Source organism: Scardinius erythrophthalmus (genome assembly GCF_964197995.2).
Source record: "Scardinius erythrophthalmus genome assembly, chromosome: 2".
NCBI classification, from domain to species: domain Eukaryota; kingdom Metazoa; phylum Chordata; class Actinopteri; order Cypriniformes; family Leuciscidae; genus Scardinius; species Scardinius erythrophthalmus.
The window spans coordinates 43,534,528-43,549,845 of record NC_138222.1 but is presented as its reverse complement, the minus strand read 5'-3'; the positions used below and the strand labels follow the sequence as shown (position 1 = coordinate 43,549,845).

The following is a 15,318-nucleotide window of genomic DNA, read 5'->3' as shown; positions in this document are numbered from 1 at the left end:
TAAAAAAAATAATATGTAGATATTTCGATAATACATCAACGCATGTTTAGTTTGTGCAAATTTATGTCACATTCATTGTCCATCTTTAGTGGGTTTAGGGGGCGCGTAGTCTAGGCTATTTACGGAACGTTTTTTTTTTTTTTTTTTTTTTTTTGCGGAAAATTTATTATTTTCAAATATATGCATTTATAGTGTTAGAGTATATAAACAAATATATATTTTATAATGGCCGATATGCATGTACATGTATATGTTTTAAATAGAATGATTACTGTAGTAGGCTAATATGTGTAGCAGGGCATTCAGTTACTTTTTAAGGACAAAAATAAGGTGTCAGTGTATTTCTTTAGACTTTAACTTTGCCAGCTATAAAAAATCTAGCATTTCCTCACGTTTTACCACTGACAGTCAGTGACGGTCGATATGCATTGGCCACTGGCTTTGACCACACCAACTCCCCCTCCCTTCTTCTCACAGCCACCACGCCCATTTAAGTTGCATTTTTCAAAAAGATTATGAGCTAGACTTGAGCTGAAAGAGGGGGGTTTCATGACCCTTTAAAGCACTTAAATTCTCTTTGGTTTACAGTAGTGTTGCAATTGGTTATAAAAAAAAGGGTATGCTTGAGCATTCTGTCCTTTTTTAGGGTCACATCTTGTGACATCATGTCCTGTTTTTGGTTGGTTTAGATGTCTTTGGTCCGTGTTCAACCCTCTACAATGTGAGTAAATCACTTGCATATAATGCGACAAAATTTCATAGAGGGGCAATTCCGCGCAAAACTGTCACATCCATAACACCAACACAATGCTATGGTATTTAGTTGGCGTTATGGATGTGATATTTTTGCGTGGAATTGCCCAGAGGCGACTAAGAATGTATTTTGCCAATGCTAGTAATTTTTATGATCACAGTCGTCTTTAATTGAGTTAGAGGCAAAAAATAAGTATTACGCATATAATTTCATCGTCTGCTGAGATTTACGCACCGTCGCTTGGCTGAGTGCACCCTCTGTCGCTGTCTCTCACACATGCAGGGCTCGTTGACAGAACTGTCACTGTCCCGATCGGACCAGTGCTGGGTCCTCATGAAAGTTTAATTATTTACACGCTTTTTTAAGCCTTGCCAATTTAAACATTCAAGCGCAAGAAGACGTGAAAGATAATTTGCACGCACTGTGTGAGAAGTTTTGTGTGTGCGCAATTAAAAATTAAGCTCACTTTCACATCGTCTTGTGCTTGAATGGACAATTTCATACAAAATTATGTTAAAATGTCCATCTTGGCGAGTATCCTAGTAAACCTAGGCGGATATGTCTTAAGTGAAAGTAAACAGTGGAGTAAGAAACGCATATGTAACAGTATCAATAAATTGGATCCGTGCATTGTCTTAAAGTGACAGCAGCCTATTATTCCTGCTGCCTGTGTTTTTAATGTTAATCAAACAACAGACTCACTGCTAGAGGTCGACCGATTCATCGGTTTTGCCGATATATCGGTACCGATAGTTGATTGGTGGAACTATCGTTTTTCGTCAAAAATCCATACCAATAGTTTTTCCTGGATGCGTCCGTTGCTGAAGCGGCTGAGAAGAGTGCGCTGTCATTACACAGTACAAGAGCGCTGAGAAGAGACTGCTGGCATTATACAGAGCGAGAGCGGCCTCTAGAGGACAAATAAAAACTGTCACTGGCTGAGTTGTTTACGTTCACGGAGAGCGCTGATACTTAAGATGTGCATTTAAAACACAGACAGCAAAACGGTATGAATACAGAACACTAAAGTACATATTGCCATATCATTATAAAGTAATGAATTTGTTGACTAGATGCTGGATTAGCAGAGAAATAACAGAAGTATGTTAGCCGTCGAGGCTGAGAGGACTAACAGTAGTAGCCTAGTGGCTACCTCAAGCAGTTAAAACAATGTGACAAAAGCACACGCAAACCTCACTCAAATGTTTTATGTCGCAATGGTTACCATCAATTTGCATTAGTTTATATCCAGCTGGTAACGTTTAGGCATTCATTAGCCAATGAAGTTGCATATTTAAAGCTTGTGACGTGATTGCTTTCTGAACATTGATATGTTCATGTAGCCTACAGAAACATAAACAAATCAGAAAGGCATTTGATTTCAGTTATTTTTTTAACACTTCAATACATTTTATTATTTTGATTAGATAATCATCAAGTGTTCTAAAATAGAAGCAAATCATAATCACAATTAGATTGTCAATATTGAAACCATGATTATTTAATACAGTTATTGGTGGGCGATATGATCATAGTCTTATTTCACAGTATGACTAATTTTAAATATCAGTGAAATTTCATAATTATCGATACTTAAGCAAAAACTAATACTAGGTTAACTACTGTAAGAAAAAGGTCCTCAAAACAATTACGTAAGACATGTTAACAGTCAGCAATACAATAAGAACAAAGAAACTAATTACAAACAAAATGGACAAATAAATACAACAGAATGAAAATACAAATTAAATAAACAGTGTTTTAAGTTTTTCAGGAAGATGTAATAAAAGTGGTATTCAGATAAGTAATAGCCTACAACAAAACTTTTAATAATCTAGGCTAATGTAAAATAACACTGCATAGTCTTACTGTATACATTAAATATAGACAAATCCTTATTAAAGCTACTTAATTCAGTCAAGATCATTCAGTGATTTTCCTTTGTCATATGTTGTTTGATTATTGTTAATGACGAACCGAAGCAGAAATATTAGGCTGCTGTCACTTTAGGAGCTAATGCACAAATTTCTATGCACACGTTTTCTTTCTCTTGTACTTAAACGTTTTCTTGAACATTACCCACTGTTTATGTAAACACTCCAAAACACACTTTTTTCACATTCGTGACATTTTTGTGTGTACGCGTTTAGGCACGTATCCGAAGCCCATTTGTTTATCCTTGTTCAGCTCCGACTTGGAGCACGCACACAGAAAGCCGCCTGGGGATCAGGGTCTTTTTTGTGGTTTAATGCGCGTTTAATAACTCTTTAAAATCAAACACATCTTGCAGTTTACCAACAGTAGACTGCATTTTACTACACTTTTACAAGTTTGGGCTTTTAGAGAGGACCGAAGCGCACTGCTGTGAAGGAAAGGAAGGTGCGCTCACTGCGCTGGACAGAATGCGGCAGCGGCACCATAATCTATTTACCTTGATTATCTTGTTTTCATAATTATTTGAAGCCAAAATCAAAATAGAAAAATTAATTATGATTAATCGCACAGCCCTAGCGTGTATATAAATAAGCTGCAGGTTTCTATATGTGTGTGTTTTGCAGTTGTAAGTACCGGACTGCACACAGTCCAGGGCTGAGCATGAGCAACGGTGTCTCATTTCCCTCATCACTAACACCCCCACCACACATTGTGGGTGTGTTTCTCTCTCCCTCCCTTATGCGATCTCTCTCACACACACACACACTGCATGTACAGAGGAAGAAGCCGCAAGGAGCTACTACTGCAGAGGGTATTTTTTCTTTTCACAAAGCTGGATATCATCTCTCACTGCCTGACGCAAATGTACATCCATCCTAAGAACATGTGGAGTTCCTGTCTGTCATTCTAATGAGGGATCTTTAGCACGCTGGAGGAACGGGCTCTGTGCTCACGCGCCGCAGCCGGCCACCTGAATCTCTCTGTGTGGATTTACATAAACGGGCAAGTGTACAGCACACCGCTGCAGTCTGTATGGATCTGCGCCAAGATGAAGAAATGCATGGAGAGACACACAGATCTTTATTAACCTGATTCAACCAACTACCGCCAAACTGTGAGTGTTACACTCTGCAGCAGAGAGGATTAAGCCATATCCCACAAGAAACGATGTTTGTACTTCTGTCTCTAAATGGGTTATAAATTCAGAATTTTTGAATGTTCTCGCATTTCAGAATTTAGGTTAAAAAAAACCCCCAGAAAACAATAGATCAGTTTGTGAATGGAATGAAGAGGCTTTTCCTCAGAAAACATCTGCAGTGTGTGGTGGGTCAGGGGCTTTTGAAGTCTTCAGATTGACTGATCACTCTTTAAGCTTTGCAGGATGGTCTGCAGTAAAGGTGGTCTCTTGTGTAACTAAGGCTGGATTTACACTAACCAATTACCTTTTTTAGATGCCTAGCACAGATCGGATCATATTGCATGCGTGTCAACTAGGGGTTTAACGGTTCAAATTACTCAGTTTATTTCAAATTACTATTCGGTTTGTATCACATTTTTAGGGTCACGGTTTCAGTACAGTTCGGTATATGCCATGTTCAGGAAAAATAAGGACTACTGTCAAATAAAAATAAAGAAATAAGAACAAATAAATCAAACTACAAGTAATAGCACAAAGAACAGTGAGTGATTTCTTTGTCTTTTGTTGTTTGATTAACATTAAAAACTGGTCCGCTGCAGGAACATTAGGCTGCTCTCACTTTAAGACGTAATGTACAGATCAAGTATAATAATACTGCACACATGCATTGTCTTTCTCAACTGTTTGTGTTCAAGACATATTCGACTGTGTTTACTATGCCAAGACTTAATTTTTGTGTGAATTTTTCCATTTAAGTGGAAGAAGACTTGAAAGCAAACTCAATTTAGAGTTTAATTTAGAGTTCTGTCTGAGATGCAGCTTTCTGTGTGCACGCTTCGGATGTGTGTGTATGTGTGCAAACGTCTAACGATACGATGCATCGATGCCACACGTAAAATATCGATATACGGTACCTTTATTTTGACACTCTCCACATCCTCACGTAACGTCCGTCTACGTTTTCCACCAAAGCGCACATTTTTATTTACTCACCACCATACTGTCTGCCGGTGTGTCTTTGAAATAGACGCCTGACAAGATTGACTGAACCCTAAACAAAAGCCGGTATTGTCCACTGTCAAGGCATCGCGAGTTCATGTTTTACAGCAGAAACCGACAAGCACCCTTGTTGTTGGTGAACACAACCCAAGAGGTCCAATAAAAAAGTTTTAGTGAATCAGAGTGCATTATTCAGGTCAGATGATAAGGCTGCTAGTCATTTCGAAAAGACGCGCTAGCTGAGAGGAGTTTCGTCAAAGCTGACTAAAAGTGATCGAGGATGAATAATTTCAACTTTCAACTTGATGAACCCATGATATCTTCTTTGGGGCATAAAAGGAAATTAAAAGCTGAAACTTTTTCACAGAACCTTGCTAAAGCAACACGTTACAGTGGTGAGGGAAAAGCTCCCCGTATTGTGTGTAATCACAACAAAGTTTGTCAGGACTCGGGCTTCTAAGTCAGCTGAGGAGATTAACATTTCAAAGCTTTTGCTAAAAAACAAACTTTTAATATATATATATATACAGTGAGGAAAATAAGTATTTGAACACCCTGCTATTTTGCATGTTCTCCCACTTAGAAATCATGGAGGGGTCTGAAATTGTCAGCGTAGGTGCATGTCCACTGTGAGAGACATGATCAAAAAAAAAAAAAATCCAGAAATCACAATGTATGATTTTTTAACTGTTTATTTGTATGATACAGCTGCAAATAAGTATTTGAACACCTGAGAAAATCAATGTCAATATTTGGTACAGTAGCCTTTGTTTGCAATTACAGAGGTCAAACGTTTCCTGTAGTTTTTCACCAGGTTTGCACACACTGCAGGAGGGATTCTGGCCCACTCCTCCACACAGATCTTCTCTAGATCAGTCAGGTTTCTGGGCTGTCGCTGAGAAACACGGAGTTTGAGCTCCCTCCAAAGATTCTCTATTGGGCTTAGGTCTGGAGACCTTGATATGCTTCTTACAGAGCCACTCCTTGGTTATCCTGGCTGTGTGCTTCGAGTCATTGTCATGTTGGAAGACCCAGCCTCGACCCATCTTCAATGCTCTAACTGAGGGAAGGAGGTTGTTCCCCACAATCTCGCAATACATGACCCCGGTCATCCTCTCCTTAATACAGTGCAGTCGCCCTGTCCCATGTGCAGAAAAACACCCCCAAAGCATGATGCTACCACCCCCATGCTTCACAGTAGGGATGGTGTTCTTGGGATGGTACTCAACATTCTTCTTCCTCCAAACACGTTTAGTGGAATTATGACCAAAAAGTTCTATTTTGGTCTCATCTGACCACATGACTTTCTCCCATGACTCCTGGATCATCCAAATGGTCATTGGCAAACTTAAGACGGGCCTTGACATGTGCTGGTTTAAGCAGGGGAACCTTCCGTGCCATGCATGATTTCAAACCATGACGTCTTAGTGTATTACCAACAGTAACCTTGGAAACGGTGGTCCCATCTCTTTTCAGGTCATTGACCAGCTCCTCCCGTGTAGTTCTGGGCTGATTTCTCACCTTTCTTAGGATCATTGAGACCCCACGAGGTGAGATCTTGCATGGAGCCCCAGTCCGAGGGAGATTGACAGTCATGTTTAGCTTCTTCCATTTTCTAATGATTGCTCCAACAGTGGACCTTTTTTCACCAAGCTGCTTGGCAATTTCCCCGTAGCCCTTTCCAGCCTTGTGGAGGTGTACAATTTTGTCTCTAGTGTCTTTGGACAGCTCTTTGGTCTTGGCCATGTTAGTAGTTGGATTGTTACTGATTGTATGGTGGACAGGTGTCTTTATGCAGCTAACGACCTCAAACAGGTGCATCTAATTTAGGATAATAAATGGAGTGGAGGTGGACATTTTAAAGGCAGACTAACAGGTCTTTGAGGGTCAGAATTCTAGCTGATAGACAGGTGTTCAAATACTTATTTGCAGCTGTATCATACAAATAAATAGTTAAAAATGTGATTTCTGGATATATATATATATAACATACTTTCAATGAACTTTAATTTTGTAAGTTACCTATATATATTTTTTAGTTATTATTACTTATTTAAAATAACCCAGCTGCAGTTTGATTGATACGTGGAATGCACAATAAAAAACATCATGATTTATGAAAATGAACAAGAACATAGTTATCTGTTTTTGCAAATGAACTCTTCTGTTGTAAATGTCCCAATTAGGAGAGGGTGTGCAATTTTCAGAGAGTTTAATTTAATGTTCATGTTAGCCTATATTTTGGGTGCATTTTGTGAGTTAATAAAAATGTAACTGGTTGTGTAAACTTAGCACATAATATCTAAATATAGATAAATCAATCGATATAGCCCTGAATCGAATCGTATTGCAGAATTTTTTGAGGTATCAGCAATTATCGTATCGCTGGCTGAGAGAATTGATATCATATCGTATCATGATGAACTTTCCGATTTGCTCCCCATCACACAGTGCGCGCAAGTTCTCTTTCGCGTCGTCTTGTACTCAACTGATTAAATAGGCAAGGCTTAAAACATCTGCAAATGTTAAACTTTTGTGACGATGCAGCACTGGCTCGATCAGGACAGTGACTGTTCTGACAGTTGTCCAGAGTGTCTTTCCGGGCCACCAAGCAGTCCTTATTGTCGTGCCCTGCCCATAGACTGTAAAAAATATGGACAAAGCGTCTGTGACGTCACCCATAGACTTTCTGAAGAACGGGTTTGAAGCCGTTTATGGGGGGTATGGGCGGCGCCATCTTGGAAAATCTTGGGAAATCCTAACCCCGCCCACCTTCTGACGCAGCGCGCGTCACTCAGCTCGCTCTGCTACTTCGGTTATCTCTGTGTATATTTCAGGCAACGAAATATGTTATAAAACACCATACTAACTCTTTTCGTTTTCATTTAAAGAAATCTTAAACATTATAGCCACATAAATGTGGTTTTAGGCAACGCATACTGATTATATTCAACTGCACATAACGTTTGCCTATGAAAAAAAAAAAATATATATATATATATATATAAAACACAAACCTGCCTCTTTTCATTTTAAATATAATATAAAAATATTAAACATTTTATGGTCCAGGCAATATGTGCATTTGTACTAAACAACAGATTTTGCAGTAAACAACATTACAGATCATCTTCGTTGTATTAAAATTTAAAATGACAAAAACTCAACCCAGTCTCTTTTTGTTAAATTTCAGTTTTATCAATGTTAGCCATTATAAAAGTATAAGTAAAAGGTATAAGAAGCTATACAAATAAAGCAAACAATTCAGTCAAACATACAAAGTCAGCGCGAGTCTAACCATACATCGGTAAAGTTAAATAGCTTATAAAGTTATGAAACTTCCCCTCAGCCAAAATGATTGCCCAGGGAAAAAATTATAGATTCACTAGAACAAAAATCGCCCGTTAGATACACACAAGACGAATTATATCTCATGTTTAACCACTACAGAGACGCCAGAGTCAGCGGCATTGGCGGCAAACCTCATAACGTCAAGCCGATGAAAGACTGCTCCAGGTGGGGTTCATGAACGCCGAGCGCCCGGTCATCGCTGGATCAACTGGATAAAATTTTCATAAATCTTTAAATAAACCACAGATTTGAGCTTTAAACAACTACATTCTCGCCTGAAAAACTCTTAAAACTACATTTCATGATACAGAAACAGTAGTATTATATGTCAACTGTATTAAAAAATGGCGCTTCTTGTTGTCATTCTCCGTGGCGCTGCCTTGTCAGCTGTCAATCAAGCTGTCAATCAAAGTTAACCACGCCCTTATTGTCATATATTTTATAACTAAATATGATCTAAACTAACGAGTTAGAAAAAAATTCACCCCCCTCACAGTTGTCAGGCACTCGGAACCTATCGAAAAATACAATAAAAGTCCATGGGACCAACCTGTAAAAACATGAATTTATGCTGTGAAAACGGACATTTTAACATGGGGGCTATGGACATTTGCTCCCTTTTGGGACCTGCCCCTAGCGGATTTTCGATGTATTGCAGTTTTTCGCACTTCCGGGTAGGCTTCATTTTTCAGATCAGAATGTTGCCGCTTGGCCCTGCCCAGCGCTTTCATTATTGTTTTGTACCTATCCGAATAAACACAGGAAATGTGTGCTGCTTCTGCCTTACCTGGATAACGGTTTGGAATTTTTTTTTTTTTTTTTTTTTTTTTTTTTTTTTTTTACTGAGAACCGTTACACACCTTGTGTCCACAGATATGGTTTTGATGCAGCTGATATCTGACTATCCGACCAACATCTAATCTCTCATATCTGATTCCCGTCTTCGTAAATGTTTCATCATTTGTTAGCTGACGTGATTTAACTGGGTTGGTCTCTTGGATGTAAAACAATCTCTTGGCACCTAGTTGAGGGTGCTTAGTTGAGGGTAGTGAGTGCATTAGAATTTCTACGTATGAATCATGCAGGGCAGTCCCAAGATGCCAGCCTTAGGATGCTGGGCTGCCCCACGCACCCTGAATTAGGAGGGGTGTATGCCCACCCTTTCAGGGACCAACCTCCTCTGCACTTTCTTGATTTGCTCCCTTGATTTGTCTGTGCCCAACCTGGTACACTAATTAATCTGCTGCGTGATACAACTGTTCAAACTATTTTTTTAATAAGATCGAGGACATCCAAAACAGCTTGATCAGATTTTATTAAATTGATTAAAAGTGTTCGATTTCAAATAAATGCTGTTATTTTGAACATTTTATTCGTCAAAAAATCCTGAAATAAACGGAACATGGCTTCCTAAAAAATATTAAGCAGCACAACTGTTTTCATTGATTTGTGTCAAAATATTGAATATGTAGGCTACATTTCAGCCTAAAATCTCTCTAGTGAACTCCAGTAATTGCTGGCATAGGCCCTGTGCCAAAATGCCTTAGCCCTCTTTTCAGGTTTGTGTTTCGAAAAAGTAAATGACACATATAAGACACATAGCCTAGCATCTACAAAAGGAGAACTCTTGGACATAAATATGACAAATGAGATGGTGAACATGTTTTTGCTTATGCTGCTTGGGTGTTTTCTTTTAAAGTCAAATACTCCCTTCAAACAGGAAGGTGCTTCCTGCAGTAAATTCCAGCTCTTGGTTTACGTCCTGTCCTTTCCAATCAGGGCTCCGTTCTCACACTGGTGTCAACGGCCGGCTGTTCCTTTATAAACACACAACTTTCTTAAAACAGCCACACAGATTCAGTATTACAGGTGATGTTTATGGCCTCAACAAATCACCGGTGTGTTCAGCTGTTTCTACCCCAGGTTATCCTGTTTGGGTTTGTTCCAGAGTAAGGCTAATGGTTCATTTCCTGTTCAAAGCGGAAAGGACATGGTTAGCACCTTAACCGGCAGGAGATTTGAGGAGAAATTAGCTTTAATTTTTAGCAGGGAATCAGGAATAAAACTGTCACTCCTAAATTGTTTCAGAAGATGCCAAGATTTCACCTAGCACGTCTTGCCCTAATTTTTTTTATTTGAAGTTAGTAATTAGTGCCTTAATGTGGAAAATGGTCATGCACATGTGTGTCTTTTATCATGCTGACCTTTGCATCATCAATAATAGATTAGTGGTTCAGGTTGAAGCTGACAATTCTCACAGGAAAGCAAGCCAGGCTGTGTTGTGTTAATATAAGCGTGAATTTATTTGCTCTAGGCCTGAGAATGAGTTCGCTGGAATGCTCTTTGAGAGAGAATTCGGTTTACACGCTCGGGTACTAGTGGATCTCCCTACCTCATTTCAAACCAGCCAGTATTGTTTGAAACACTGCAGAAACCTGTATTTAGACTGTAACTTATAGTTGTGCTGTTTTAGTGTGTGCTGAGTGCACTAATGATCAAAACACTCATCATTTAACATTTATGAGTGTGGCTCATAGCAAACACCTGAAACCGCTTATCACCATCAAAATCCAAGCTGCTATTGACCAGCAGTTGCTTTCCGTTTCAGTTTTATTGAACCAGGGAGAAATCTCTCTGAGATTCAAGCTGCCTGCCTGTTTTAGCAAAGCTGTTGGCCCAGAAAAGATGGCCACTGATCTACTAGAAAGCCTCTCAGTTTCACCTGGCTGTCAGAGCTCACTATTAGCTGCCTATCTGGTCTCTTTGAACCCCTTCTCGCTTTCTGGCAGGTCTGAGGTCTGCTTGAAACAAAGACTCCCTTTAGCGGCAGAACGATTCTTTGGCTCTGAGCGGGACTGCCCATGCCTGCTCTTTGTTTCTTGGCACAGCACTACAAGGCCTCAGGCCTGAATAAACGTGAATGTATAAATATACCCAGGCGTTCTTGCACACAAAAAGACTCATTGTTTACTGCTGCTTGTTGGGAATTATTAGATCATGGCTGTTTCAGACTCTGTCTTGCAAATGAGAAGTTTGACTGCCAAAATAATTTAGTTCTGCGTGGACTAGACTACTTTTGTGTTGATGTAGATTCAAAAACTTTATTTTTGCAGGAATGTGGTGAACTTTAATTTCAAATTGCTCATATCCGGCCGCAGATGTTGCTCTGAAGAAGTGTTTTAGGACTCCGGTCTTATCTCTGTTAAGCTTCGCATAGCTCAGGTTTCAGAATAGTGTGTTTACTTTTAGCTCTGTGTTGTTGTGATTAATAAAATGATAATCTCTTTAGATTAGAGAATCAGAAGTGCTTAGCCTGACTCATATAAATGACTTCTAGCACTGTGGAGTGGCTCTCCCATCTGTTACCTGACCACACACATAGGCCATAAGCTTCCATATATCAATAGGCCTATATTTTTTCTCAGCATGGATGAGATTCCTTTAGTTAAAAGGGGATAGTTCACCCAAAAATGTAAATTGTCATCAATTACTCAACCCCATTTTGTTGGTCTTGAAACACAAATTAAGATATTTTTAATAAACCATATATACAATTATATGGTTATATGGTGTATATATATACATATATACCATATAGCAATAATGATTGAAGGACCATTACATAAAAAAAAAATTCTGCTTCAAAAGTTCATGAAGACATTGTAAATGTAATTCATATAAATCGAGTAGTTTAATCCGTGTTTTCTGAAGAGATAAAATCACTTTATATAATGAACAGATTTAATTTGGTCTTTTGTGTAAACTGAGCCAGAGGTGGCTGATGCTGCTTTGGCCATTTTGGCCGTTCACCACATATCATATTTTTATATAAACATGTTTGGCCTCTTATACCTTATTGCTGAATGGTGTGTCATTGAAATCATTTGACAACTAGCTGCAGAGGGTAGTAAATGCAATACTTTTTTCCCCCTTCAACTATTGTCCATTCTTAATTCCTCAAAATTGCTGAAACACTCATTAATGGAATAGTTAAGTAGAACCAGAATTGTAAAAGCTGCTCAAGGCTGGAATGACCTTTCATGGAAACATTGTGTTCTAAAATCGTCTCAAAATATATATATATTTTTTTACATCCTCCAACTGGATGGATTTATAATCTGAAGCTAAAAAATCGGAGTCTGCGCCCATCATGCAATACATGATTTTTTTGTGAAATCTTTCAGCTCATCCAGACTGTAAATCAGGGCAAAAATCTGGGCAAATGTCATGTAGTGTATTCCAGCCTTTACTGTTTCCAGTCCTGACATTGCCTCAGCTTTCACGCAGGCGTAACGGCACCATTCTTCTGAAGCCTGAACAGTCTGCTGTTCATCCACCACCAAGGACAGGACCCCCTAGGCTTTCTCTCTCTCTCTCTCTCTCTCTCTCTCTCTCTCTCTCTCTCTCTCTCTCTCTCTCTCTCTCTCTCTCTCTCTCTCTCTCTCTCTCTCTCTCTCTCTCTCTCTCTCTCTCTCTCTCTCTCTCTCTCTCTCTCTCTCTCTCTCTCTCTCTCTCTCTCTCTCTCTCTCTCTCTCTCTCTCTCTCTCTCTCTCTCTCTCTCTCTCTCTCTCTCTCTCTCTTTCTCTTTCTCTTTCCCTGTCTCTCTCTCGCTCTCTCTCCCTGTCTCTGTCTCTGTCAGTCACATGGCTCACTGCATGGGCATTTTTCTCATGGTTGGGGCCCCTGCTGTCGGCTCTTACAGTTCGATGAATCCAGCACCTCTGACCCTACAGATACATAAAACGAATTTGTGGACAGGGGTCAGAGGAGGGGAGAGAGGCACTGTGAGATTGTGGGAGGTGGATGCCTTTTCAAATGGGTCAGATTCTCTCACAATAAAGTCTGAGAAAGGGGTAGAAATGGGGGCATGAACTGAATATTGACCCTGTCCCAATTAGGACCATGAATGAAGTGCTTGCTAAGCAGCGTGGTAAACAGGTCAGAGGGTTAAACTGTGTTTGTAGTGCAGAAATGCTAGATGTTTAAGTGGAATTTAAAGCACACAAGGGGTGGATTCAGAGACTTAAGTGCCATATGTGAATGTGATATATCAGTGGTCATGTTAACCAAATATTTTCCGTCATTGACTCTGAATCTGAAGGCCGTCCGTCATTTTGACAGATTACACAGATGAAACTGTAAATTCCACCCCTATCCAGTTGGTGGCAAGTGTGCATATAAGTTAGCTATGATCTAGTATTGTTTCGTCTTTGATCTCAGGTTATGATGTCTTTGTGCATCCTGTGGCTTTCGTCAATGCTACATACAATTGCAAAAACGTAAACATACATTCATCTGCTTTGTCATGTGGTGTTGAACATTTAAAAGTCGCTTTTCATCTGTTCTCTTCATTCATATTTTTTAATGCCTATGCTGGCCCTTTAAGTTCACAATTAAAAATGAAAAGCTAATGTCGTATCATTAAAATATGATAATTAAAATGATGGGTAATATTTTTAGACAGGTAGATAATAGACTGAATTTTTATGACTGTCCATCAAAATGACGAACAATGAGAAACACAGCCACTGTTGTTATATGTGTACATTTTGTTTGTGAGAAGAATTTTGAATAAAAATAATTAATTTTGATCAAGTTTCCGATGCTATCACTCATTATGTAAAAATACTATTGTTTTTTTATTTATTATTTATGTTTTCCTTTTTTTATTTTTCTACAATTATAATTTGCAATTAGTAAAATGTAATAGAACATGGCGTAATAGCAGGCATTTCACTTAAATTCATTAGTAGTCTTAGACCTTTGTATTTGTTTGTGATGTATTACAATTTGATTGTTACAAATGAGACAAATACAGTGTGCACCATTAGAGCTAGAGTCTGTTTCAGAGCTCAGAGGCATACTGTAATAATTTATCCAGCCTGGCATCTACAGTACAGGGGTGAAGGAGCAGGAGCACAAACCATTCACCTCAGCTCAGGGTTAGAGCTATAAATAAATACCTTCTGCTGTTTCTCTCCTTGTCTTTATCACTCCCTCTCTCTCTTTCTCTCTGTCTCTCTGTCTCATCTAAATTGTACCAGGGCAGATTGTTCATTTTGTAGTAGTTTGTTTATATGATGTTTGCATTTAAGGCAGAGACATGTTCTTATGTTCAAGCTTGAGTTGGACAGCTGTCATTAATTGGTCAGTCAGGAACAGTGGGGCATTCTGGTCAGGTGTTCTTATAGTGATCACATCATTCTGTTCTATTTGCTGGGGTTTTCTCCTGTCTTATAAACCATATGTAATTAGGGCTGGGGAAAAATATTTATTTTCTGATTAATCGTTTTTAAAAACCGGGTCGATTCGATATCGATCCCCAAAAGCCACAAATCAATCTTTTTTTTTTTTTTACCGTATTTATTTCCACAAACATTAAAAATAATCTCTGATTGACGTTAATCTTTTTGCTAGTATTCTCCACTAGATGTCATCCCCTTTTTTTGTGGTGGGGCCAATGAAAATCTCAAATCGAATTGAGAATCAGATCAAATTGAGATCTTGCAAATCGGAATCAAATCAGGACATCTGTATCGATACCCAGCCCTATATTTTTTCTTAATAGTGTCAGACTTTAATCACATGCTTTTATTAGGAGCATCAGCATGCTGTAAAATTATATGAAATTTCAGTGATAAAGGAACCTAACTTGGCTTGCACTTTGAGTTTACAGGCTTCATTTATGCCCCTCTGCCAAATTGAGGATAGCAGATTCTGTTTATAGCTTTTCCAGTGTTTGTAGTTTGTGTGTGTGTGGGTGTGGGTGTGGTGTGCCTTCGGCACTCATGGCCATAGTCAGCTTTGCAGCACTGTTTAGCCCTGTGACAGCCTTTACTCAGACCAACACACATACAGATTTAGTTCAAGCATAGAGAACTGGTTTGTTAAATATGCTTATATGGAGGTCAGAGTAAAATCACCTCCTACCATTGACAAAGAGGAGAAATGCCTGCTGATAAAAACTCATTCTCTGGGCTTAGACTTTGTCCTAACTGACTGCTTTCTCTTTGTCTTTCTCACAGAGTACAACCATGGAGGAAACTGTAATATGGGAACAGCACACAGTGACTCTTCACAGGGTGAGTGTTGAACTGTCTCTCACTTGGTGCTGCATTTTTCTTCCCCTCTACTTCACCAC

General features: G+C 39.0%; 1 protein-coding gene across 8 annotated transcripts in view; it reads left to right on the top strand.

Moving 5' to 3' along the window:
- Positions 1-15,318, top strand: part of tjp1a (tight junction protein 1a) — an 85,824-nt gene that overhangs the window by 31,710 nt on the left and 38,796 nt on the right. For all 8 annotated transcript variants that reach the window (XM_081358563.1, XM_081358565.1, XM_081358564.1 and 5 more), the window contains exon 2: positions 15,203-15,259. In XM_081358563.1, the coding sequence (XP_081214689.1) occupies positions 15,203-15,259 (57 nt within the window). The remainder of the gene's footprint in view (positions 1-15,202; positions 15,260-15,318) is intronic.